Source organism: Rhinopithecus bieti, unplaced genomic scaffold (assembly GCF_001698545.2).
Source record: "Rhinopithecus bieti isolate Rb0 unplaced genomic scaffold, ASM169854v2 scaffold_45617, whole genome shotgun sequence".
NCBI lineage: Eukaryota > Metazoa > Chordata > Mammalia > Primates > Cercopithecidae > Rhinopithecus > Rhinopithecus bieti.
This window is the reverse complement of record NW_016819136.1, coordinates 2,049,024-2,076,692: the sequence shown is the minus strand read 5'-3', so window position 1 is coordinate 2,076,692 and position 27,669 is coordinate 2,049,024. Positions and strand designations below refer to the sequence as shown.

At 40.7% G+C, this 27,669-nt stretch overlaps 1 protein-coding gene across 1 annotated transcript in view; it reads left to right on the top strand.

Moving 5' to 3' along the window:
• Positions 1 to 27,669, top strand: part of LOC108519480 (ELKS/Rab6-interacting/CAST family member 1) — a 234,793-nt gene that overhangs the window by 85,468 nt on the left and 121,656 nt on the right. The window contains exons 3-4 of the mRNA XM_017858532.1: positions 6,924 to 7,340; positions 22,884 to 22,958. Of these exons, the coding sequence (XP_017714021.1) occupies positions 6,924 to 7,340; positions 22,884 to 22,958 (492 nt within the window). The remainder of the gene's footprint in view (positions 1 to 6,923; positions 7,341 to 22,883; positions 22,959 to 27,669) is intronic.

The window sequence follows — 27,669 nt, the reverse complement described above, 5'->3', positions numbered from 1 at the left end:
TCTGAAAAGTTTGATTTGGTTTAATATTTGAGGGCTTTCAGTGTGCTGTGCTGTACAGAAAATAAATCTCTGCCATTAACTCAAAGAATACTGAACCAGCAATAAGGAGGAGTAAATTACCTTGGGGGCTCTTCCCTGTCTCATTCTCTGTGGTTCAGACTCTTCAAATCAGTTTCTTCTTTTAAAATGATGGAAATTAGAATTCAGTTGACGTTTGTACAAAGAGGGGATTATATCTGTATATCAGTTTTGACTCCCCCCAAATTTAACTTTTAATAGCCTACTGTTGACCAGGGGCCTAACTGATGACATAGTTGATTAACACTTACTTTGTATGTTATATGTTCACATGTATTTTATGTATATACTGCATTCTTACAGTAAAGCAAGCTAGAGAAAAGAAAATGTTATTAAGAAAATTGTCTGGGTGTGGTGCCTCATGTAATTCCAGCTCTTTGGGAGGCCAAGACATGCAGATCACGCTGTCAAGAGATTAAGACCATCCTGGCCAATATGGTGAAACCCCATCTCTACTAAAAATACAAACATTAGCCGGGCGTGGTGGTGGGCATCTGTAATCCCAGCTACTCAGGAGGCAGAGGCAGGAGAATCGCTTGAACCTGGGAGGCGGAGGTTGTAGTGAGCCGAGATCGTGCCATTGCACTCTAGCCTGGGCGACAGAGCGAGACACCGTCTCAGGGGAAAAGAAAAAAAAGAAAATCACAAGCAAGAGAAAATACATTTACTATTCATTAAGTAGAAGTAGACCATCGCGAAGATCTTCATCCTCATCATTTGTGTGTTGAGTAGGCTGAGGAAGAGGAAGAAGAAAAGGGGTTGATGTTGCTGTCTCAGGGATGACAGAGGCAGAAAAAATCCATGTGTCGGCAGACCCTTCAAGTTCAAACCTGTGTGGTATAAGGCTCAACAGTGCTTTGTTTTCATAGAGATATATTAAAGTTTTATGAGTTTAGTTCATAGTGATCTTATAGGTTCTAAGCTTCATTTGAATATAGTGCATGTAAAATAAGTGCTTTTTCTGTGTTCCTTTTGTTTTTCTTGACTATTGTTGTTAATTTAAAATTTGTAATAGATTATAACTCTTAGGTTTTACCCACTTGTGAGCCTTATTTTTGGATAAGAACTTTATCCTGTACTTTTGCTGTGCTTTGTGTAGTACTACAACTATGAAAGATCCTTGTTGACTGTTAATTATCTGAAAATGCTTCTTTTTGCTTCAGGTCAAATATTGAATAAACCTAGAGCATATAATTAACATATTTATTAGGACTGTGGTTTGTATTTCGGCCAGCTTGGATTTAAGAATTATTTGTATTGGTTGATGTAGAACTGATTTTTTTTTCTTTTTCTTTTCTTTTTTTTTGGAGATGGAGTCTCTCTCTGTTGCCCAGGCTGGAGTGCAATGGCGTGATCTCAGCTCACTGCAGTCTCCGCCTCCCGGGTTCTAGCGATTCTCCTGCCTCAGCCTCCTGAGTAGCTGGGATTACAGGTGTGCACCACCATGCCTGGCTAATTCTTGTATTTTTGGTAGAAAAGGGGTTTTACGATGGTGGTCAGGCTGATCTTGAACTCCTGACCTTGTGATCCACCTGCCTTGGCCTCCCAAAGTGCTGGGATTACAGGTGTGGTGATTTTTTTAGAATAAGAGTAATTCACTGCATTATTTTTTTAAGGAATAGGTATAACTTCCCAGATACTTGAAATGCAGCTAATATACAGTAGCCATTTACTTTCAACATAATTTCTCAACATTTAATTTTTGTCAGTGTTTCATCAAAAATTTATTGAGGACTTATAGTAGTCAAGTACTGTGCTGTGCCCAGGGTAAGAAGATGACAGTCCTAAGTCCTAGAAAGTTCATTGGTGATAAATACCAAGAATTACGTTGCAGATCAGTCTGATAAGTGCTATTCTGTGGATAAGCATACAGCCCTGGGCAGCACAGATGAGGACATCAGATAGCCTAACTAAATGGGAAGCTTGACTTGGTTGACTTAAGAATTATTTAAAACTCTTTTGCATGTTACATTAATAAAGTTTATTTAATACATGGATTTATATGTTTCAGAAAATAAATGTTCTTAATTTAACATTTATGAAAGGGTACAGTGCTGGTGTTTTCTCTGACTCTGATCTTGATAAACAGTGTACTGAGTTCTCTGTGATATGTTTTGCTTGTAATCATGACCATTTCACGTATCCACATTTTTTTTCTCTAAAAATGTCTCTAGACTACATAGTTCTGTTATTTTAGGAATGAGAATAAACGGGATCAAAGTGTACTCTTGTTCTAAGAAACTAGTGAGTTTATTTGTTGGAAGTTCTGCCTCAGAAGAGCTTCTGATATTTATCTAAAATAGATGAATAGTAGTTGTGATCTGTCATTGTTTTTTGCAGATATATTATTGTTGTAATAAAAGCCATAGGCCCTGTCAAGAGAGTTAAGAATTTTCATTATTGTTCACAATATCCTGCCATTTCATTGAGATATAGCTTGATGTGATAATAGTATAGTCCCTGGAGTAAATTTTAGGCAAATACTTTCCCAGCCTTTCAAAATCAAGCTGAGTGTGAGAGAAGACGACTAGTGGGTGTTGCTGTAAAATTTGGAGTGTGAGATCATTTTGCAGTGTGTTGGGACCAGACTTCCCAAACAGACATTCTAGTATTATCTTACAACTAGATCTTTCCTTAAACTCAGTGTGTCTGTTTTTGGTTGATCATTATGGATGGCTGTGATGTGTGAATATGCCCATTTTATCTTCTGTATGAATATGCTGGAGAAACAGTAGCCTTGCTTGTAGTCTGCTTTTTTCCTTCTTCTTCTTCTTCTAAAGGAGTTGGCAGGAATTTTTATAAAATAAAGCTAGCCTGATTGTAGCCAAAAGAGGAAATATTGGTTTATATTTTAGTGGAGAAAACTGCTGTATGGACTTCTAGGCTACCACTCAGCATTGTTGTATTTTTATACTCTAGTAAAATGGGTGCAAGCAGAGCTGAAGAACCAGACACACTAGTAGTTAATGTTTTCTTTCTTTACCAAAATAGTAATTGCCATGCTACATTTAGCCATATGTGCCAAAGCGTATGTGAAACTATTAGCTATAGACAACGTATATTTCTCCTAACTTGAATGAATTGATGATGAATGTTCAAAAAAGGAGGAACAGTCTTACCTAGTTAGAAATCAGCTTCCCTGTTGAATGTAACTTCTGGTATTTCCCTTTGGGATATATTCACTCAGGAGTGTCAGGATATTTTGTTGACTTCCAAGGGAAAGAAACTAGGCTTTCAGAGAATTAGCATTTTGATACATCTTTTTATTGAGGGTCTTTGAACTCCAGCAACTGTTAATCATTAAAAGATGATGCTGGTAGTGAAATGCATTTTAAAATTTATGTTCACAAATTTAACCTCCTAATTTTTTTTTTTTTTTGGTGAGTTTATTCTACGAAAGAAATAGCAGTGCTTTTCAAGTGTTTAAAGACTACCGTAATTGAAAGTTCACTACTTGTTAAAAGCATAATACCCCGACTGGAAATGATAAAGGAAAATGTCATTGTCTTTGTATTAAAAAAGAAGATATCTATTAAAAGTCATCATAAACAATGTTAAAAGAAAATGGCACACTTGGAAAATATTTGTAACATACACAGCAGGTGAAAGATTATTTTTCTAATATGAAGAGCTCTTAACATGGATTAGGAAAAAATGTTCAATAACAAAATGGGCAAAGAACGAGAAGAGAGGAGTCCCAAAAGTAGATACACGAAGATACACGTAGAAATGATCTGTAATATGTGTCGGAATTACAACTGTGCACACTTCGTGATCCAGCAATTCCATCTTTGAGAATTCCCAAGAAAAATGTGGATTTATGTGTAAAGATGCATACGTGAAGGTGCCTCTTACAATAGTGAAAAATGAGAACTAACCTAAAATATCCATGAGTGAAATTTTATGACAAATATCTTCTCTCCAACCAACTTTTTATTATGGTAAAATACATATAACATACAATTTACTGTCTTAACCATTTTGAAGTGTACGGTTTGGTGGCATTCTGTATGTCCCATCTGTCTCCAGAACTCTTTTCATCTTGACGGACTGAAACTCTATACCCATTAAACAATAACTCCTCATTCTGTCCCCCTCCTGCATCCTGGCAACCACTCTTCTAGTTCCTTTTTATCAATTTGGCTACTCTAGATACCTCATGTAAATGGATACATACAGTGTTTGTCTTTTTGTAATTGGCTTATTTCACTTAGCACAATGTCTTTAAGGTTCATCCGTGTTGTAGCATGTGTAAGAATTTCTTTCCTTTTTAAAGCTGAAAAACATTGGCAGGTGATATGGTTTGGCTGTGTCTCCATTCAGATCTCACCTGGAATTGTATCTCTCAGAATTTCCACCTGTTGTGGGAGGGACATAGGAGGAGGTGGCTGAACCATGGGGGTCGTGCTCTTCTCATGGTAGTGAATGAGTCTCTTGAGATCTGATGGGTTTATCGGGGGTTACGCTTTTGCTTGTTCCTTATTTTCTCTTGCCACCGCCATGTAAGAAGTGCCTTTTGCCTCCCGCCATGATTCTGAGGCTTCCTCAGCCATGTGGAACTGTAAGTCCAATTAAACCTCTTTTTGTTTCCAGTTTTGGGTATGTCTTTATCAGCAGCATGAAAACAAACTAATACAGCAGGCACCTTGTTTCCAAAAAAAAGAGATTTTTTTGAATGGATAATGCAGGTATTTATACCCTCATTTAAAGTATGAGGAATCTGAAACCCAGAAAGATGGTGACCTGTCTAAATGTCATAAGTAGTCAGTGTGAGAGCCAGAACTAACACTCACGTTTTCTCATCACAGTTTAGTGTTCTTGCCAGTACGGTGCACTGCTAGACTTTGAATCAGGGAGTGATCTTTTATTGTTGCTTCTTCATTCCTAAAAATAAGATTTTTGATGTAATAGCCTTTTGGAATTCATTGTATAATGTCCTGGACTTTACGTATCCATTCAGATTCAAGGTTCATATACCTTCTTTAGGGATACGAGCTAAAGATATGCCCTCTCAAACATTTTTAGTAGTTTATCTGCATTAATACCTTTATTTAATTAGTCACCCATGTTGTTATCATCCCCTGTATAAAAAGCTTTGCATATTCTAATTTTAAAAAACTTCACTATATTATTATCTTTAGATATTACTAGTTTTGATTTCTGCAATCTGCTCTGTTTTTGCTACTAGAGGAGGAAAGCTGATAAGTTTTCTTTTTTTCTTGGTTCTAGATTTAGTGGGCTGCAAGGATTGCTTTGAATGCCAGCTCTGTGACTTACTCTGTGATCTTGGACAAGTGCTTAAACCTCTCTAACCTCGTGCCCTCGTCTATAAAATTAAATAATAGAACATGTGTTGGGTATCTAAAATAGTCAAATTCACAGAATCAAAGAGTGTCATGGTAGTTGCTGGGGGTGGGGGAAATGGAGAGTTACTAATCAACAGGAGTATAAACTTTCGGTTAAGGTGAATAAGCTCTCAAGATTTGATGTATAACACTGTACCTGTAGTCAGCAATAATGTACACTTCAAAGTTGTTAGGAGAGTAGATGTCATGTTAAGGATTTTTACTACAATAAAATAAAAAAAAAAGTCCGTGTGTCATAATGAAGATGAAATAACATAAAAAATGTGTGGCACAATCTGGCATGTACAGATTACTTGTTAAATGTTAATATTTATTATTTAATGTTTGTAATACTTAAGAGTCATTTTATGTTTCGCTGTCCTTTGGTTTTGTTTGTTTGTTTGACACGGAGCCTTGCTCTGTCACCCAGGCTGGAGTGCAGTGGTGTGATCTTGGCTCACTGCAAACTCCACCTCCCAGTTCAAGCAATTCTCCTGCCTCAGCCTCCCGAGTAGCTGGGATTACAGGTCTGTGCCACCACACCTGGCTAATTTTTATATTTTTAGTAGAGACAGGGTTTCACCATGTTGGCCAGGCTGGTCTTGAACTCCTGACCTTGTGATGTGCCCGACTCGGCCTCCCAAACTGCTAGGATTATAGGCATGAGCCACCGTACCTGGCCAATTTTTGTATTTTTAGTAGAGATGGGGTTTTATCATGTTGGCCAGGCTGGTCTTGGTCAGGCCTGGTGATCCACCTGCCTTGGCCTCCCAAAGTGCTGGGATTACAGGTGTGAGCCCTCGCGCCTGGCCATCCTTTGTATTTTTTAATGAAAAAAAAAAAAATTTTTTTTAAGACAGAGTTTCACTCTTGTTTCCTGGGCTGGAGTGCAGTGGGTGCGATCTTGGCTCACTGTAACCCCCACCTCTCAGGTTCAAGGGATTCTCCTGTCTCAGCTTTCGAGTAGCTGGGATTACAGGCGTATGCCACCATGCCCGGCTAACTTTTGTATTTTAGTAGAAACAGGGTTTCATCATGTTGGTCAGGCTGGTCTTGAACTCCTGACCTCAGCTGATTCGCCCACCTCGGCCTCCCAATGTGCTGGATTACAGGCGTGAGCCACCATGCCCGGCCGGTTTGATGAAATTTTTTGAATGAGTGTATTCATATTCTTATAGATTTCCCATTTGCCACTTTCCCTCAACTTTAGTTTCTGTGTAATACCTTCTATTAATTTTGAACAGTGTCTTCATTATAGTTTATGCAAAGTGAGGAGTGCCATACTTATTTCGCTTCCTGTTGGGAATAAACTGAAGTTAAATTACTGACATTTTCCATATTATCTCAATTATTTTTTAAGGACCTGTGAAACAGAATAAGGTGAATCCTAATTTGCTAGATGCAGATTTCTTGTAGCTATTTTTGATTCCTGCAGGCTGCTCTGATTTGCTACTTGAGGAGGAAAGCTGATTTGGGGTTTTCTTTTTGTCTTGGTTCTAGCACATGCAGATGACGATCCAGGCTCTCCAGGATGAATTGCGGATCCAGAGGGACCTGAATCAGCTGTTTCAGCAAGATAGTAGCAGTAGGACTGGCGAACCTTGTGTAGCAGAGCTGACAGAGGAGAACTTCCAGAGGCTTCATGCTGAGCACGAGCGGCAGGCCAAAGAGCTGTTTCTTCTTCGAAAGACATTGGAGGAAATGGAGCTGCGTATTGAGACTCAAAAGCAGACCCTAAATGCTCGGGATGAATCCATTAAGAAGCTTCTGGAAATGTTGCAGAGCAAAGGACTTTCTGCCAAGGCTACCGAGGAAGACCATGAGAGAACAAGACGACTGGCAGAGGCGGAGATGCACGTTCATCACCTAGAAAGCCTTTTGGAGCAGAAGGAAAAAGAGAACAATATGTTGAGAGAGGTATGTGACTACTTTTTTAGTTTTATGATTTATTGATTATCTTTTTTTTCCATGATTAATCAGCATCTTAGCCCCAATACATCTACGTGCTTTGCTGTGCTAGTGGAAGAGAATTTCATCTTTTGTATTTAAGTGCATCACTGATTTCTGTTCTGATTTGCCCTGTTGTAAGGGCAAATGGGATGACATTGTCTGGCATGTATGCTGGCTCAATGACTTTCTGGGTCTTTTCTCTCCTGCTCCCCTGATTTTGAGAGTTCATTTGTTGCTAAAGGGGTACAAAATTACTTGATTTTCACTCATCTCTAGATCTGTTCATAGAGACAACAAACACAACAAAACCAGAATCAGAGTAGCTAACCATTTAAAAATATTAATAAAAGAGAGTAAGCGGTTATCTCAGCTTATGTGTGCTCATAAAAGTCCTTGGCAGCAGTAATGGATATTTGCCCTGTGGTTTCCATGGAAACTGTTACCTTGCTGTAAAAGATACGTGATAAAAATCGTTGGCTGCCATGGAGGCATAGCTGGAGAGAGTGATGTAGAGACACAGTGTTACTTATTTTTAACCTACCTCGGTGACTACTGATAATTTTTTACTTTTCTAAATAATGTATCATTTTAAGAAGGCGTAAAGGAAGAAATCATATTATATTGAATTAAAAAATTAATAGCCATAATATCTTCTCTATAGTTGGATTTCAGATAATTTTCACTTTTGGACAGGGGAAAATAAATCCCCAATCTGTGTTAGTATGAGTATGAATAATTCCTTTTTAAATGAAATGTGAGGGAGGAGGTTTAAAAAATGACATATTCCCAAAGCAGCAAAATAATAATTAAAAAAAATACTTCTAAATTTGTAGGTTGTTCTATAATTTTCGTTTTGTAAAAGTCTGAAATCTGTATTTACAGTGAGGGCATTTTATTTTGAAGTAGAACATCATTTTTTAAAAAAAACATGATGTTAATGCACTGGAAATCCATTGTAGTAAAATTAGGAAATAGATTAACAAAACTTATAACCCAAGGTATTGTTACTTAGTAATAATTATTAATTTTGTTATGTATATGCTCCCAGTCATTTTTTTAATTTTAAATTTTATTATTTTATTTTAGAGACAGGGTCTCACTCTGTCACTCAGGCTGGAGTGCAGTGGCATGATCATGGCTCACTGCAGCCTTGAAATCCTGGGCTTAGGTGAGCCCTCTGCCTTAGCCTCCCTAGTAGGTAGGTCTATAGGTGCATACCACCATGCATTGTTAATTTTTAAATTTAAAAAAATATTTTGTAGAGATAGAGTCTCCCTATGTTGCCTAGGCTGGTCTTGAACTCCTGGCCTCAAGCAGTCCTCCCTCTTTGGCTTCTGAAAGTGCTGAGATTACAGGCACTATGCCCATGCCTGGCCCATTATTATTATTGTTATTGTTATTATTATTTGAGACAGAGTTTTGCTCTGTCCCAGGCTGGAGTGCAGTGGTGCGATCTTGGCTCACTGCAACCTCCACCTCCCAGGTTCAAGCTGTTCTCCTGCCTCAGCTTCCCGAGTAGCTAGGACAACAGGTGTGCACAAGCTGATTTTTGTATTTTTAGTAGAGACAGGGTTTCACCATGTTGGGCAGGCTGGTCTCGAACTCCTGACCTCAGGTGATCCACCTGCCTCTGCCTCCCAGAGTGCTGGGATTACAGTCATAAGCTACTGCACCCAGCCCCATTTTTATTATTTATACATTCCTTCATTATTTCTGTTTCTTATTTTCTCTTATAAGGATGGAATACTGTGCATCAGCACTGTTCAGTAAGACTTTCTGAGTGGAGTGCTAATTGGGAAGGGGATTTTATAACAGGGTAAGTGTCCTTTAGGAGGTACGCTTTCAGTGGAGATCTGAAGAAAAGAAGCCAGCTTTGCCAAGTAAAATCGTTTCACGAAGACGCATTAACAGTTTTAAAGACCTCACAGGAAGGAATTTTGAGGAAACAGGAGGGAGGCCGGAGGGCCAGAATATACTGTATAAGGGGAAGGCTTAATGAGATGCGAAATTGGAGAGGTAGCCAGAGTCAGATTCACTCGTCACATATTTATTGGACACCAACCATGTGCATGCACAGCACTAAGGATATAGCAGCAAACAAATCCATGCTGTCTTTGAGACAAAGTACCTGCCTTTATGATCCTTGCAGATAATGCAACAATCTTATTCAAAATGGGAGAGAAAACCATTCCACTGTTGAATCAAGGGAGTGACACAATCTGATTTAGCTTTTAGAATTTACTCTGGTTGTGCTGAGAATAAAGGAGGAAGGAGAGAAGAGTGAGCAAGGGAGTATAGTAAGGAATTTAACTGCTGTGATCTAGGTTAGGGGAATGGGGACTTGAAATGATTGCTGGAGATGTACAGAATATCACTAGCGTATCAAGAAGCACAAAGAATTGTGGGCTGGCAATGTTAGGATATCCAGAAATTTCATTAGTTATTGAATTATTGTCCGTCTTTTAAAAAAACTGGCATTTAATCAATTCTTTTTTTTTTTTTTTTTTTTTTGAGACAGAGTCTTGCTCTGTCACCCAGGCTGGAGTGCAGTGGCACGATCTTGGCTCACTGCAACCTCCGCCTCCTGGGTTCAAGTGATTCTCCTGCCTCAGCCTCCCGAGTAGCTGGGATTACAGGCGCCCACCACCATGCCTGGCTAATTTTTGTGTTTTTAGTAGAGATGAGGTTTCACCATGTTGGTCAGGCTGGTCTCGGAACTCCTGACCTTGTGATCCCCCCACCTCGGCCTCCCAAAGTGCTGGGATTACAGGCGTGAGCCACCGTGTCCCGGCCCTCATTTAATCAGTTCTAAAGGTCACAGCTTTCCCTGGTTTTAACAATGAAATGAAGTTAAGTGTTAACACTGGTGTCAGTTAACAGTCTCTATCAGCCCCAAAGCAGGCCAGGTTTTGGTTATTATTTGGCTGTGTATTCACAAACATAATTGTGTCCCTTCATTTTGCATCATTTCAGCTGAGGTGTGAGCATTGTTGGTATTTTCACGTTAACTTGTTTGTTCAGTGGTTTCTTGCAAAATATTCTGTAAAACATCATTGAAACAAAATTAACCTGGATGGAGCAGTTATGGAACGAGTTATGATGATAATGCTGATTAAAACTCTGTTTTAAATAAGTTTAAAAAACTAACTGTGCAATCATATTAGTAAAATTCTAGGGGCGGGTGCAGTGGCTCACGCCATGACTATAATCCCAGCACTTGGGTGTGTGTGTGGGTGATTGGCCTAGGCCAGGAGTTCTGTCAGGTTTGTGTATTTGTTACTAAAACTTTGTGTGTCGTGTGCTGTGTTCCTTACATGTCAGTTGTGTGTGTGATGTGTTGCAGTGAGTCAGGATTGCTACCATTGCATCGCCTGGGCACGCTTGCCCTCAACAAACCACCCGACAGAAAAACCCTAAATGTAAATTTTGTGTCTGTATTTATTTGGGGCCCATTTCACTATTCTCAGCACTTTTACAACGTGGTGTGTCTTATAATAGTGGCATCTTAGATGTTATAAGATAGCATTAAAATGGCATTGAAGTCTTACATTCTTTATGAACATGATTTGTAGCTATGAGGTAAATAATTCTCTAAGTCGAAGGATAAAAAGATTTCCAATTAAGCATTGCTTTTCTGGTTTATACTCAAATTCACATGTGTGACTTTATCTAGATTTTGTTGTGTGTGCTTTTGATAGGAAGAGTGGGATCATATTGTTGTGAATTACAGGCAAGACGTTGGTCCAGTGCTGGGGGGCTTGACAGGAGTGATTCTGTTAATACAAAACATTTGAGGGCTCCAACTTTGTTTTCAGTTCGCTAGCAGGAGTGTACCTGCTGATGGTTCTCTGATGGATATTTTCGGTCTTCAATCCATATGATACCTAAACATTGTCTATAGGTCAACTAAATTAATAATTTCAATATGTGCTCCTACTTATTTACATCCCTGGTAGATGCTATTGTGATTATTAATACAAACTTGTTTTAAACATTATTGCAGACTACTAGTTTTTTGTCTCTATTTTTATCAGCATACCGATGTTGTACAATGTCCCCTATCCATGTTAGGTTTGCAAAAATCTTTGAGTATTAATATAAGTGCCTAATATTTGAATATTTTTTTTTTTTTTTTTTTTTTTTTTTTTTTTTTTTTTTCTTCTAGGCTAGGGAATTCTGATCCTTAACTAGCCATATGCTGAGACGACTGGGCTTGCTGTCATTACTGGCAGCTTTTAGAATGTTTAAGCACAGAGACTGGAGGAAAAGAAACATATGCTTACATATATTTATAATTAATATGTGTTTTTACAATAAAAACTATACGATATATAAATAAGTTTTTCTATCATTAGATATATTTTCCCCTCCTCTATTTTCATATATATATCACAACACACCACAGAAACTTAGAAACGAATTATGGGAATTTTTTTTTTTTTGGGAGACAGAGTCTGGCTCTGTGCCAGGCTGGAGTCAGTTGGTGCAATCTTGACTCACTGCCACTTCCGCTCCTGGGTTTCAAGCCAATTTTCCTGCTCAGCTCCTGAGTAGCTGGAACTACAGGTGCCTGCCACAAGCCGGCCCCTAATTTTGCATTTTTATAGGAGTTTGGAGGTTCACATGTTGGCCAGGCTGGTCTCAAACTCCTGACCTCAAGTGATCTCCTGGGCTTGGCGCTCCAAAGGTTGGTAACCGGGCATGAGCCACACGGGCCATTCGAAGAAAAAGAAAAATAAATTATTAGTTTTTCATTTGTAGCAATTTTGGAAAATGACAACAATTGCGTACCTTATTTATTTAAGTTATTCCTCCTCTCCTTTTTTTTTTTTTTTTGCGATGGAGTCTCACTCTGTCACCTAGACTGGAGTGCAGTGGTACGATCTCGGCTCACTACAACCTGCCTCTCCTGGGTTCAAGTGATTCTCCTGCCTCAGCCTCCCAAGTAGTTGGGATTACAGACATGTGACTCCACGCCTGGCTAATTTTGTATTTTTAGTAGAAATGGGATTTCACTGTGTGGCCAGGCTGGTCTTGAACTCCTGACCGCAAGTGATCTGTTGGTCTTGGCTTCCCAAATGCTAGGCCACAGTGCCTGGCCCTTCCTCTCCTTTTTAAAATACATCATTTGTCCTTCATTTCCATTTTGACAAGGTGACATTTTCTCAGCACAGTGCTATTTACCAGAGATGGTAATGGGTTCAGGTACAATGGTGCGTGACACTGGGCAAGTTAAGATACGAAAAAGTGGTGACAGTTCTTTCCATTTACCCTGCCTTCTTTTTTATTTCTGTCTCCACTGTGTTGTGAGTACGATAAATTCAGAACTTGTGTGGAGGATTGAATCTGTGAAGGTACTTCACAAACAACGTGGAGCTTCTACCCTTGAACCAGGGGTACTGAGGGCTAAGATTTGAAACCTGAAAAAAAATTTTCAGACATAAGTTTTACTTTTTAGTCACATATACTTCTTTCTCTCAGGTGTGCAAGTAAAAGTTGACTTACTTTTACAAAGAAACAACCAGGGAAAAGGAGAATTGGTAAATTTTGTTTCTCAGGTGTGATGGCTCATGCCTGTAATCCTAGGACTTTGGGAGGTTGAGGCGGGCAGATCACTTGAGGTCAGGAGTTCAAGATCAGCCTGGCCAACATGCTGAAATGCCATCTTTACTAAAAATACAAAAATTAGCCAGGCATGGTGGTGCATGCCTGTGGTCCTAGCTACTTGGGAGGCTGAGGCAGGAGAATCGCTTGAACCTGGGAAGCGGAGGTTGCAGTGAGCCGAGATCATGCCACTGCACCAAAAAATAAAAAACCAAAATGTGTTTCTAACTTGTTTATTTTCTAACTATAAATTAGTCATTATTCTTTAGTTAATTAATGAGAGAAAATGAACATATTTCCTATTGTCTACCACAGTTGAAAGTATATTATAGCAACATTAAATGGACTAAGACAAAAAAAGACAAATAGAGTATAACAAGATTCAGATAATTCTACCTCTTATTTTTTCGAATGAAAATGTTCAGCCCAAAAGGAGTGAAATAAAGTGACCAAATAGTGTATTCTACTTCTTACACTCCTTTGAATAGTACTTCTATTTCCAGTCTTCTCTCTTTATTGACAGTGCAGGAGGCATGGGCTTGATGTGCTTGGTGGGAAGGGGGAGCTTATCAGCTCACTGACTGGAAGATGTGTTCATAGTGAACTGGAAGGTGCAGGCTTCCGAATGGGATTTAGTTTTGAGCAATGGGTTTTAAAATGTCTTTGTAGAAAAGCTTTATGCCTAATGAATGGTTTAAAATACACCCCAAGTCTTTATTGTATGCAGGGAAGGATTTTTTTTTTTTTTTTTTTTTTTGAGACAGGGTCTGACTTTGTCACCTAGAGTGCAGTGGTGTGATCTTGGCTCACTGTAGCCTCAACCTCCCAGGCTCAAGCAGTCCTACCTCAGCCCCCGCAAGTAGCTGGGGCTACACATGAGCACCACCACACCCAGCTAAATTTATGTATGTTTCATAGAGATGGGGTTTCACCATGTTGCCCAGGCTGATCTCGAACTACTGAGCTGAAGTGATCTGCCTGCTTTGGCTTCCCAAAGTGTTTGGATTACAGGCATGAGCTATGCACCCAGTTAGGACTTTTTGTTCTATTTTGCTTGTGTGCTTGCTAGGGTGTAAAAATGAAATGACAACAGTTTCACCTTAAAGTGAATCGGTTTTGAATTACCCATTTGGAATTAGGTAATGCTAACGAGGAGAAATCAGATGAAATAAGTTGAAAATAGAAATTGTGTGTTATTTTTTAAAAATGCAGTTTTAATATTTTCAAGTAGATATAGAAGTACCAAATACAAATGTTGTAAAGTTATAAAATTTTGTTAATAGATGAAGATTGTTTACAGTTAGCAGAGTTCATTTTATTTTTACTCAGACAATTTAAAGTTTGACACTCATTGAACAAATACTATTAAATATCTACTGTGTGCCTAATCGATCACCTTGTAGTGTGCAGAACAGATTCAATGTGGACAAACTGTAAACTGGGAGGAGGCCGACGAGTTTGTCGGTTTAAGGCGCGCGAGAGATTATTACCACCTAAACTAATTAATGTGTTAGGTGTTGGGATAGAAGAACACAAATAATTTTAAGAGATTTTAAAAACTTTTTTTGGGTACAATATAGAATACATGTAGAACATAGAATAAAACAGGTGTATCAATAAGTGTAAATTATAAAGTAAGCACCCTTATAACCACTACCTAGAAATAGAGCTTCCACATCCACCCGGAAGCCCTGTAAATGAAACAAGCCGACCAGAACTCTCCCTTTCCTCTAAAAGTAACCAGCATTCTGGATTTTGTAGTTGTCATGCCTTTGCTTTTTATTATATTTATCACATCTACTCCTTAATATTATAGTATCGTTATATTGTATTATATGTTAAATTAATATTCCCAGGTATCATCTCTAAGAATTATGGCTTTGTTTTGTCTGTGTTTCAAAAATATGCTTTAAATCTGTTAACTACAGAGTGGCCCTTGATTCCTCCTTTTTTCTCTCATGCAGTTCGAGCATTTCTTGGCTTATTAGCTGGAATGACAATTCCGTCATCTTTGTAACATCGGTGTTTATTTCCGTGGAGTGACTTGATTCCGTCATCTTTGTAACATCTGTGTTTATTGCAGTGGAGTGACTTGATTCCATTATCTTTGTAACATCCGTGTTTATTTCAGTGGAGTGACTTGTCTCCTGGTTATAGGTCATTTTTCCCTACTTTGTGTGTATAGAGTGTGTTGTATGATGGACAGTATGGACACAAGGTGAATGAGTATCTGGATTTTGGTATCCTCCTTAATGAAGGGTTGTTTTGTCTAGCAGGAGTTAATTTACTTGGGGATTAACTTGATCCTTTCAAGACTTGCTTTTAAACTCTGTTAGGGCTGGTTTAGAATAGCCTTTTCTCTAGGCTACATTAGTGCTGCTCCTAAGGCTTGACCTTTTAGTGTCTCTACTAAATGCCTCTGCTGTTCTTCCCACTGTTTGGAACTTGGATTCTTCCCAGCCCTATGAGAGAGTTCAGGCAGTTGCTCAGTTCATGGCTCTCTGGTAGTTGCTCTTTCCGCAGTAGCTCTTGATTTCACCTTGTGGGGGCTTGCCCTGTACATGCATGCCTTAGTATTTGGCCAAAGACTCAAGGGGACCTTTTCAGGTGAGACACTGCAGTTTTCCTGGTGAGCTCCTTCTCTGTGTTTTGTTTTTAATTTTTTTTGAAGCAGAGTCTCACTCTGTTGCCCGAGTAGCCGGGATTACAGGTGCCCGCCACCGTGCTCAGCTCACTTTTGTATTTTTGGTAGAGACAGGGTTTTGCCTTGTTTGCCAGGCTGGTCTCGAACTCCTGGCCTCAAGTGATCTGCCCACCTTGGCCTCCCAAAGTGCTGGGATTACAGGTGTGAGCCATGGTGCCCAGACCTCTGGTGTTTTGCTCTGCAGATTTTCACAGATTAATGGGAACCTTACTCATTCAACTGTCTTGGGAGCTTTGCAAGACTACTGTTCTTCGTTTGAGCTTCCCCTCTCTACGTCACATACTAGACATTACTGGGCCATCACCTTGTTTATTTTCTCTCAAGGATCATAGTCCTGTACTGCTTGTTATCCAGGGTCTGAAAACAGTTATTTCATGCATTTTGTTTAATTTTATAATAGTTTACGACAGGAGGGCCAGTCTCACATTGTGGTCAAAGTGAGAAGTATAATGGTAAATTTATTGAAAGATTTAAAACAGATTAATGTCATGATTTGTGGATGTTTTATCAAGATCACCCTGGTGCTCTCTTGAAAATAGACAAAGGAGGTGGAAAAAAGCTAACTAGAGGCTGTTGCAAGCTAGACTGGAAATGGGGTGAAATGGTTAGACTCAAGAAATACTTTCGCACTAGAACAATTAGGACCTGCTGTTGACTTGGTTGTGGGAAGTGAAGATCAGGAGGAGTAAAAGGAGAGCTCTGGTGTTTGGCTTGAGCCACTGGAATGGCAGTGCCATTTAATGAGACAGAGAAGACTCATCTCTCATCAGAGTCACCAGATGATGGGTGAGATTGAAGAGGAAATCAATAATTTTTTTTGGATAAAATAAGTGTGAGTTGCCTATTAGACATCTAACTAGAGATGCCAAATGGGCAGTTGGATGTATGAGTCCTGAAATCAGAGCAGAGGGCAGGCCTAGAAATTCATCAGCATTTCCATTGTATTTTAAACCATGTCGTAGATTAGAGAGTTTAGATGGAAAAGAGAAAAAGGTTAGAACTGATCACCTGGTCACTGGTCTAATGTAGACCTGGAGGTCTAATTTAGAAGGATGAACCTGTGGAGGAAACAGAGAAAGTGTCATTGGAGAGAAAGAACTAAAAACAGGAGAGTGTGATGTCATAATAGTCCAGAGAAAAGTGTGTAGGAGCGGTTGGGCCGTTGCTTTGAGTGCTTCTGAGAGTTCCAGAAGATGAGGACAGAAATGTGTTCATTCGAGTTGGTAACTTAGAATTTGTTGGTGGTCTTGAGTTGTTTCAATGGAGGGGTAGAGAAAGAAGGCAGATCAGGCTGCTTTTATGAGGTAAAGGGATCTTGTATGTCTGAAATATTTTAAAATGAATTAAAATAAAAAGAGGGAGAAGAGGAAGGAGAGACAGCAGGTGTGGACCAGCTGTCTTCAGGGTGGGTATTTGAACACCTTGGAGTTCACAAAGACTTTCCAGTGGTATGTGGGCAGTACGCAGGGCAATTTCGGATTCTTAACTCCCACATGTCATTCTCTGCATTTTAGTTCGCCGAAAACATACCTGTGAGATCGTCTTTCCCCTCCCTTTTTATGGTTGTACTTTGCCCACTCTAACTCCTGTTCATCCTTCAGCTCTCAGGTGTTCCTTAGGAAACTTTACAAGATCCCAAGTCTATGTCAGGATCTCCTAATTACTCTTTTATAGTATTGTGGATATTTTCATTGTAACACTTTTTACATGTTACACAATTACTTAAAAATTATTTTCTTCATTTGACAAATATTTGAGTACTATCATCGCACTATGTATTGTTCTGGGTGCTCATATACATCAGAGAATAAAAAAAAGTCCCTGGGATAGGAGAGATAAACAATAAATATAAAAAAGGAATATGCTAATAAACAGTTACAAATACCAAGAAAAAAGTAGATCTTGGTTAGGGAGATTGGGAGTGTATATCAGAGTCAAATCGTAATTAAAAGTGGAGTAATAAGAATGAGCCTGCTTGAGACTTTGATTTTTTTTTTTTAGACAGTCTTGCTCTGTCACCGAGGCTGGACTGCAGTGGCACCATCTCGGCTCACTGCAACCTCCACCTCCTGGGTTCAAGCCATTCTCCTGCCTCAGCCTCCCCAGGAGCTGGGATTACAGGTGTGCACCACCAGGCCCAGCTAATTTTTTTTTTTTTTTTGCGACGGAGTCTCGCTCTGTTGCCCAGGCTGGAGTGCAGTGGCCGGATCTCAGCTCACTGCAAGCTCCACCTCCCGGGTTTACGCCATTCTCCTGCCTCAGCCTCCCGAGTAGCTGGGACTACAGGCGCCCGCCACCTCGCCCAGCTAGGTTTTTGTATTTTTTAGTAGAGACGGGGTTTCACCATATTAGCCAGGATGGTCTTGATCTCCTGACCTCGTGATCCGCCCATCTCAATCTCCCAAAGTGCTGGCATTACAGGCTTGAGCCACCGCGTCCGGCCCAACCCAGCTAATTTTTTTGTATTTTTAGTAGAGATAAGGTTTTACCGTGTTGGGCAGGCTGGTCTTGAACTCCTGACCTCGTCATCCATCCGCCTCAGCCTTCCAAAGTGTTGGGATTACAGGCGTGCACCATTGTGCCCAGCTGAGACTTTGACTTTTGAACAGACTTGACAGTTAAGGGAAGGAGAGAGCCTGTCAAAGGGAGCAGTGAGTGCAAAGGCCTTAAGTCAAGAGTGTGACTGACATGTTGAGGAAAAGCAAAGAGGCGAGTCTGGCTGGAGCCAACTGGATGAGAGGAGTATGAGATGAGTCCAGAGAGGTAACAGGGCTGGATCATGTAGAGCCTTCTAGGTCAGCATAAGGACTGTGACTTTTACTGTGAGTAAAACGAGAAGCTTTTGATAATTGCAAGCGTGTTTTGACTTCTGTTTTAAAAAGATCACTCTGGATGCCCTATTTTGAATGGTGAGATAGATTTGGGAGACTGTTGGTGTAATTTAGGCAAAAGATAATGGTGGCAGTGTGACGGTGGAGGTGGTAATTTTCAGGATATATGTTGAAAATGGGAAGAGCAGGATTTCCTGATGAGTTGGATATAGGCGTAAGACAAAAAGAGACTCCTATGGTTTTGGCTTGAACAACTGGCTGGATGCATACCATGAATCAAGGCAGAATGAGTGAAGCAAGTTGAGAGGGGAAGGCCAGGAGGTCACTTGTCGATGTGTTAACAGTGGGGCAGATATTCGATATGCCAGTAAAGCAAAGGTACATACAAGTGTGGATTTCAGTAGGAAGTAAACACTTGGGAGTTATCAGTGTGTGCATGATACTGAATGGTAAATACCAAGGGAATGAGTGTAGGTGGAGAAGAGAAGACTACAAAGAACGGACGCTTGGGACACTCCTGAGGAGTTGGGAAGAAAAAGAACCAGTAAGATAGGAGGAAAGCTTAGAGTGCCATATCTTGAAAGCCAAGGGAAGAGAGTAGAATAAGGAAGAGGAATTGAGCGGTTGTGTAAAACGCTGCTGATAGATCAAGCACAGTGACTAAGGATACATCGTGGTGGTAGCAACGTGAAGGTCGTCAGTGACCCTGATGAATTGCGTCGATGATTATTTGATTAAACTCTATTTTTCCTATTAAAGCTTCCCTGATAAAAGAGACCAAATATGTTATTTCTCATTATTATATCTCCAAAGCGTTGTTCCTGGAGTGCACCAATGGGATAAATACATAGGTCCCGCCCCAGAGCCTCTGGGAGGACTAGAACCGGGCTCAGAAGCCGGTTCTAGGAGACAAGAATAATGTATTATGTAGACAAGAAGAATGCCTCGAATCAGTCCTACTCCTCTGTTGGTTTAGACAGTGCTGCGTGGCACAGGCGTGTTAGTGTGTTACACTGTCATCACTAACACTGCTTACCACCACTGGAGTCCCCGCTGTTGGTGTGTCCGGAAGCCTGAGGAGGCTGCTGCCTCCGCCACCCATTGCTGGAATTGTCTGTAAATATTCATGTCCCGGCTTCTTCATGTCACAGGAGTCTGTTTTAAAGGACGTGATGAATGAGTCTGATTGAGGTGATTAGGTCACGTACCTGGGCTTTAATTACAAGAAAGGCTGGGCAGCAAGTATGCGGCATTTTCAGTTTCTGTTGTGGGAGGTAGACTCTGCCTTAAAATATGGAGTTCCCACACAGACTAAGGAGGTCAGATATCACACGGCAGGGAAGAGTGATGGATGCCTGCCACAGTGCAAGATAAATAGATGAAATAGATTTTGTGGGGTGCACGTGAAAAGGTAATAGTTGAAACCACAGGATTAGGGAAGGGCTCTTTTGGATGGTTATTTGTGTGGGTTGTTCACAAACAAGAGCTTCCCCTAAAAATCCAGCCTGTGCTTTGTGGTGATGTCGCATCTACCCAAGAAGGGTTGCTTTTTTTTAAACTCACATAAAGTTGCTTTGTGGATTAGTGAAGGCTTTGGATTCAGGCTATAGAATCCTGATGTTCCGAGGACAGGAATTTAGAAAATGTCTGCAGGTAGGAAAGGAAAAGAGTGGAGAATAAGAATTTAGAGCTAGGATAATTCTTTAATGGAAGCCACTTGAAAATTTGAAAGATGTTCCTTCTTTAACTCTGTGGTTAATTTTTTTTTTTTTCCGGTACCAGCTAGAGTTTGCAAAGAAGGTGAACTGACAATAGCTATTAGGTTTAGAAACAAGGAGGTTTTTTATTTGCTATTTTAGAGCATGTGGTTCAGTAGAGAGGTGAGGATAGAAACTGGGTGATCATTCATTCATTTATCATTCATTCCTTCATCTAACAAAAGAGGAACACACAGGGAGGAGAAGTAATTTTTAATGACTGCTTACATATCAGACAGTGCCTGAGGAATACGGAGGACGGTTTCTGTCCTTAAAGAGTTCACAGTATGGTACGTTAGAGAAGAAAAATGATTGCTGACACAGTGTGGGAAGTGCTGACGAGCTGTGTAAGCTGTGTAGCATGCTGTATGAGAAACAGGAGGTGTGCAAAATTCAGCACAGGAGTAGGAAGGCATTGAAATATTTCCTTTCTAGCTAATTCTTGAATGTTTGGTAGCCATTTCATTCATTCAGTATTCGTGCCCTAAATGTCTGTTAAGCACTTACCAGAGTGGCAGCTGCTGTTGTAGGTGCTTTGGATCCATCAGCCCATGAATGAAACAAAGATCTTAGCCTTTGTGGGGCGTACATTCTCGTAGAGAATAGTAAGTAAATGTAATCAATAAGTCGTAAAATGTGTTAGAGGGCAAGTGCTGTGTACAGGAAAAAGCAGAGCGAGGAAAGGGGGAAGGACACGTGCGTTCTTTTTTGGCTGTGTTACGTTTTAAAATAAGGGGTAGATTATACTGAGAACATTGAACATTCATTTTGTTTTCAAGCCTACACAAAAGCAGTAAGAACTGTATAATGAATCTCCCTATACTAATCACTCAGGTACACCAGTTTCAAAAATTTGGCCACACTTCCTTCCTGTATCCTTTTTTCTTTTTCCTCCTTTCTTTACCAAAGATTTTAAAGCCAATCCCTCGCATGGTGTCATTTTCCTCTGCAGACTTTAATATGCATCTCTAAAATATACGGACATTTTCTTGCCTAACAACAGAACAACTAAACCTAGTACTAATACAAAAAAGGCATTTGAGCCAAGACTGGAAGGAAGTGAAGTCTTCCCCTAGCAGCTTGTGCAAAGGCCTTAAGGATCAGGAGCATGCTTAGCATATTTGAGGAGTAGCAAGGAGTCCGGGGTGGTAAAGCATATGGTGACCCAGGGAAGGACGAGAAGAGATGAGGCCTTGCAGGCTACTGAGAGGACTTTGGCTCTACTTTGAGCTGAATGCGGAGCTATGGCAGGGTTTTCAGCAGAGGACTGACAAGGACAACTTTATGTTTGAAAGGGTCACTTTAAGTGTTCCATTAAGAATACACTGTAGAAGATAAGGGGAGCTCAGCTAGAAGGCTGTCATGGATTAAAAGGTGTATTTTTGTTTAGTGGTTCATTCCAGGTGTTGGCAGTGGAGACGGCAAGAAGTGCTTGGAGTTTGGGTATGTTTTAAAGCTAGAGCTAACTGGATTTCCTGACTGCGGCTTGAGAGCGAGAGGAAGGCATTACAAAGACTCATAGGCTTTTGGCCTGAGTGACAGGAAGGATGGAGCAGGTTTGGGGGCACCATCAGGAGTGGAGATGACGTCTTGCCATGTTGCCCAGGCTGGTCTCGAACTCCTGGCCCAAAGGGACCCTCCTGCCTTGACCTCCCAAAGTGCTGGGATTACAGTGTGAGCCATCACACTTGGCCGGGAGTTGAGTGTTGAGCATGTAGAGTTTGAAATGTTTATTGGACATGAAAGTGGGATAACTAGGCGGATAGTTAAAGCTGGAAGTAGGGAGAGAGGTAGCATAAAGCATTCATCTCTGTCTTCCCTGGGTTCCCAAGAGCCTGTCCCCAGGGTACTGGGAAGTACTGACTGATTTATTTAGAGACATTCACAGAGTCTGACAAGAAAATCACTGAAGTGGTTCGGTAACCTGGAAGACTCTGATATATCCCTTCCTTCCTTTTCTATCCTGAACTCAGTAAAATTTGGGTAAAAAACAAACAAACAAAAAAACGATGTTTTTCTGACATTTTCTGAACCTGACCTACTTAGGAAACTTGTTCAACAGTGTCATCTTTTTCTTCCTAACTGTAGCGCCACTAGAGAGATCTTCACCGTGGGTAACCAGGTGGTGGTTATTCTGGGGGTGGATGCCGTGGAAAGGATGTTGTCAACACAGATTGCTTTCCATAGCTGCAGTCAGCAGTGCAGACCGATTGTGATGGTGTCTATTATTTCTCCTTTTAAAAGGGAGCATTTCTCATCCCCTTTTTGGATGGTTTGGAATTCTGATGACGTGTCTCGGGGTCATGTGGAAGATGGACACGCCGCCTGAGGATGTGAAACAGTAGTTTGAACTGTTATGGTAGCTGGCGTCTGTGTGACTGATTTTAAGTAACTGGGTGTTCAGAGGTAGGGATCCTCCTATGCCTGCATGGGTGAGTGAGCCTGAAAGCAGTCTGTGGATTCCCTGGTTCACAGGGAAGGGCTGGTAACACCGAAGGGGTCAGTGTCTCATGAGGCTGTAGTGATCTTTTGCATACATCGGCTCTCGCTCCTCTTTGAAAAAAATGAGAGCGAACAGGAGAACACTGAATCTCTTTTTGCCTTTTTTCCACAGGAGATGCATCGAAGGTTTGAGAATGCTCCTGATTCTGCCAAAACAAAAGCTCTGCAAACTGTTATTGAGATGAAGGTAAGTGAGAATCTAGTAAAGAATCTTATGAATCACCTTATACTTTTAAGTGATCAAAAACTTCCATGTGTGAGTGTTAGGAAATGGCATATAATAGTATTTTACTTATTTGGAGATTAAGAGTGAGAATCAATGTAAATGATATCCTAAAAGAATTTCAATTTTATTTCCTTTTACTTGTAGACCATAATTCAAACTGGACCAAAAAGAGTTGAACAGAATTTCTTTAAATCAGCTATTCACAAATGTCTTGGTCTTAGGACCCCTTTATTCTCTTAAAGTGACAGACTCACTTCCTTCATTTTAAAAGAAAATGTCTACCAAATACCAAATCTGGGTAACCATAGCTTGTCAGTTGTTCTTTCAGGTAAAAATGATGTTGCATGAAGAAAATACTGAATTCAGCTTACAACTCAAAGCAACACACAAGTACTGTGCTTAGGGACAAGCATCGTATTTCAGTATGCGGCTTCATTCCGTTTTCTCACACACAATGTATGTGTACTCCAGAGTTGAGATTTTTTTTTTCTTTTTTTTTCTTTTTTTTTTTTTGAGGCGGAGTCTGGCTCTGTCGCCCAGGCTGGAGTGCAGTGGCCGGATCTCAGCTCACTGCAAGCTCCGCCTCCCGGGTTCCCGCCATTCTCCTGTCTCAGCCTCCCCAGTAGCTGGGACTACAGGCGCCGCCACCTCGCCCGGCTAGTTTTTTTTTTTTTTTTTGTATTTTTAGTAGAGACGGGGTTTCACCAGGTTAGCCAGGATGGTCTCGATCTCCTGACCTCGTGATCCGCCCGTCTCGGCCTCCCAAAGTGCTGGGATTACAGGCTTGAGCCACCGCGCCCGGCTCTATTTTTTTTTTTTTGAGACGGAGTCTTACTCTGTCACCCAGACTAGAGTGCAGCGGCGCGATCTCAGCTCACTGCAAGCCCCGCCTCTCGGGTTCATGCTATTCTCTTGCCTCAGCCTCCCAAGTAGCTGGGAATAAGGCGCCGCCACCGCGCCCAGCTAATTTTTTGTATTTTTAGTAGAGACGGGGTTTCACCGTGGTAGCCAGGATGGTCTTGATCTCCTGACCTTGTGATCCGCCTGCCTTGGCCTCCCAAAGTGCTGGGATAACAGGCGTGAGCCACTGCGCCCAGCCGAGATTTATTAAAAGTAATACTTTTTACTGCTTCTTCAAGGACAGTTTTAGGTGAAGTAGTCTTTTAAAAATTTTATTTCTTATTTTTCATTTTTTTCCTACAAGTACTTGATGTGACAAATATTAATGTAATGACTGCAAGTATAGTTTGATGCATTGCCTTGATTTGTGCTAAGGCACTAGCAATTTTACCCATCCTTGCTTTATATCTTTAGTGCAGACAGTGGAAAGGTCGAGTGACATCATGGTATTATTATGAAAATAGGTTTGATCGTGCATACTTTATGAAAGGATTGAGGGTACCCTGAGGGTCCCATAGATCATCCTTTGAAAACCTCTGCCTTAAGTTAATGAATGTTTAGAAATCTTGAGGCTGTTCAGTATAGTGATTAAGAGCTTGCTTTCTAGGTTAAACTCCCCGATTCAAAATCTCGCTTCACTTAACCAACTGTAGGATACAGAGCAAATCACCTATGCCTCAGTTTCTTCATTAACAAATGGTGATAGTAATAGTACTCATCCAGTGGGTCGTTTTGAGGTTTAAATTAGTTAAAACATTTGAAAACACTTTGAACAGGACCTAACGCATAGTAAACATTCAATCTATACTAGCTGCTGCTGTTATTTTTGTTAACAATCTGTTCTTTCTCATAAAAGCGTGTATAGTTAGGGACCTCCCCCCACAACTACTTCTTCATATCCTCCAGAAAGCTCAATTCTGTATTTTGCATTGTGGGCCTTCATTTAATATTTGTTGATATGACAAGAACAGTTAATGGTATATAAATAATTTTATGTAAATAGATACTTCTGAAGTAGTTATGGGAACTGTTAATTTGGATGATTTCCTCTTAAAACTTTATATTGTATACATCTTTATTCTCGGTGAGGAAAGGATTTACCAAACAAATTCCAAATTAGTGGGTTCTGGGTTCTTTGTAGTTAATTGGTAGTCTTGAGTATAATCTTGTAAAGGGTCTTTAGAATGGTTCAATTGCATGGTTTACCTTTTTCACATTCATCACAAGTTTATCTGTCATGTTATTTCCTGATCCCGGTTAACACCTAAGAATAAAACACACGAATGTACCTATGTTCACAAAATTATTTAACCACCTTTTGACAGAATGAGGACGAGTAGTAGTATTACTTGGTGGCACTGGATGCATTTTAAGTTGTGTGAACCTTCAGGTATTCTGCTAAGAAGGAGAAAGATTCTGGTGGCCCAGTGGGGTCAAGAGGATGTGATGCTGAAATCACAACAGAAATGCCTGTGTTGCTGAGAACGTGGAATGTGCTTAAGAGAGTTATGAAAATCTGGAATAGTCTTTAGGGAAAGTAGGGAGGAAAGATGACTGAAGTAAAAGAGCCCCGTAATCTTCAAGGTGATGCAATTTTCTTCACCCTCTCCTCTTTCGCCTCTTCTTCCTCCTCCTCCTCCTCTTCCTCTCTTTCTTCTTCTCCCACCATTTTCCCTCATTCCAGCCTTTCCTTCTTTGCCCCTCTTCTTCTGTTTCTCCTCCTCCCCTTTCTCTACTATTTGTTTGTTTGTTTGTTTTTCCCTTATCAGTGGAGGAACAGGGAAGAATTACTGTACTGCTCTAGGGTTAGAGTGTTGCTGGTATAGATAAGGCAGAGTGATTGGGATGCAAATGAATTGAGGGTGATCATGACAGGGTAGTTTGGAGGTTGGTCCTGGACTGTACCCTAGATGTGGAAAGAATAAAATTCAGGTGGACTGACAGGTTGGGAGAAAATGTAAAAGTTAGGAAAGTGGAATTCTCTTTGAGGTTGAACAGGAAATAATCAGAGTGAGGGTACGACAGGCCTGGGGAAGAGAGTTCTGGGTATTGATAGGATCCAGAGTACAATCCTATAAGCTGGATTGCTGAGATGGACTGGAGGATGAGATCATTGCAATTAAGGGCGTCAAGGAATTCCGACATTGCAATCCTCGGATTATGGCAAGAGTGGTGATTGAAGGGGATATTGTAAGCCAAAGACTTCCAAACATGGGCAGGAGTGATTGAGAAGTCCCTGGATGGCAGCGATGGGGAGGGGGGTGAAGAGGAGTATGAGCTTTCCATGAAGGGAAACAGCCTTGAGGAGCCAGGAGAACGTCAGCCCCTTCCCCTGCTCCTTTGTGCTGTTGGGGTATTACTGGCCTTCACTGGAGAGAGTTCATGGGAAAAAGGTTGAGCATTTGGGGATTTGACAAAGAGCAGAGGATTTCAGTAAGTCCATAGGATTGGTTTGTCCTATGTGACGGAAGGGCTGGGGCTGGGGAAGTACAGAGGAGTAAAGTGAGAAGGAATTTATTTATTTAAATATTACACATTCTAGGAGCAAGAAACCTGGTTGGAATGACTCTCCTCAAACCCCGCATGGGTACCAGTTGGGTTGGTGCTAGAACTAGTTGAGAGTATCAGGCCTTAATTTTTTGGCCTGATTTCCTTGGTAAGTTTTCTGGTCAGTCAGTACCTGCTTCCTGGTTTTCAGAGCTGGAGTCCCTTTTTGGGAAGAAGGTTTTATGGTGCATGATTTGGTAGTGAGGGTGCTAATTTGTCAAAAGCTGCCTCTGTCTGTGTTTGGGGTAGGGGAGAAGATAGATAATATGTATTTTTTTCTTTTTTTTTTTTTGAGATGGAGTCTCGCTCTGTCACCCAGGCTGGAGTGCTGTGGCTGGATCTCAGCTCACTGAAAGCTCCGCCTCCCAGATTCATACCATTCTCCTGCCTCAGCCTCCCGGGTAGCTGGGACTACAGGCGCCGCCACCTCGCCCGGCTAGTTTTTTGTACTTTTAGTAGAGACGGGGTTTCACCGTGTTAGCCAGGATGGTCTCGATCTCCTGACCTCGCGATCCACCCGTCTCGGCCTCCCAAAGTGCTGGGATTACAGGCTTGAGCCACCGCGCCTGGCCTAATATATTTTTTAAATTTCTTAAAAGCTTCCTCTGTCTGTGGTTGGGGTAGGGGAGAAGATAGACAATATTTTTTAAGGGCCTTGTGGAGACTTTCTAGAAGCTCTGTACAGGTGCAGGCTGCCATGTGATGTGCAGAGTTGGAGTTCTCACCTGGGACTACGTTGTCTTGAGTGGAGCCCCAGTGCTGCTGGAGATACACTTCACTCTTTCAGCTGGTCCAGTTTCATTACCACTCAGGCTAATGACAGAGGAGAACTTACATTTAACTTTCACTTTCATTTGTAGGCTAGTCATATGCTTATGCCTAGTATTTTAGTCTTTTTTAAAGGGCTGTGTTCTGATATTTCCAGAGAAATTTTATAGCAATCTTAAAAGTAAATTTTCAGGTGGTGCAATTGAAGTAGGACTTCTTGTAGGTCAGTCATTTCACATGAGTAAATAAAAATCCCGGTTCAGGGATAGAATGACGCTGATTGTATTAATTCGGTACAATGGATTTTGAACAGATACATTTTAATTTGAATGAATTTATAAAAGAAAATTTTCGTGGTGATATTTTTAAAGGTCATGTGATGAGCAAGACAGAGGAATACATCCTGTCTTCTCCCCTCCCTTGAACCTGAAAATAGCTAGGTGGAGTTTTCTCGAGA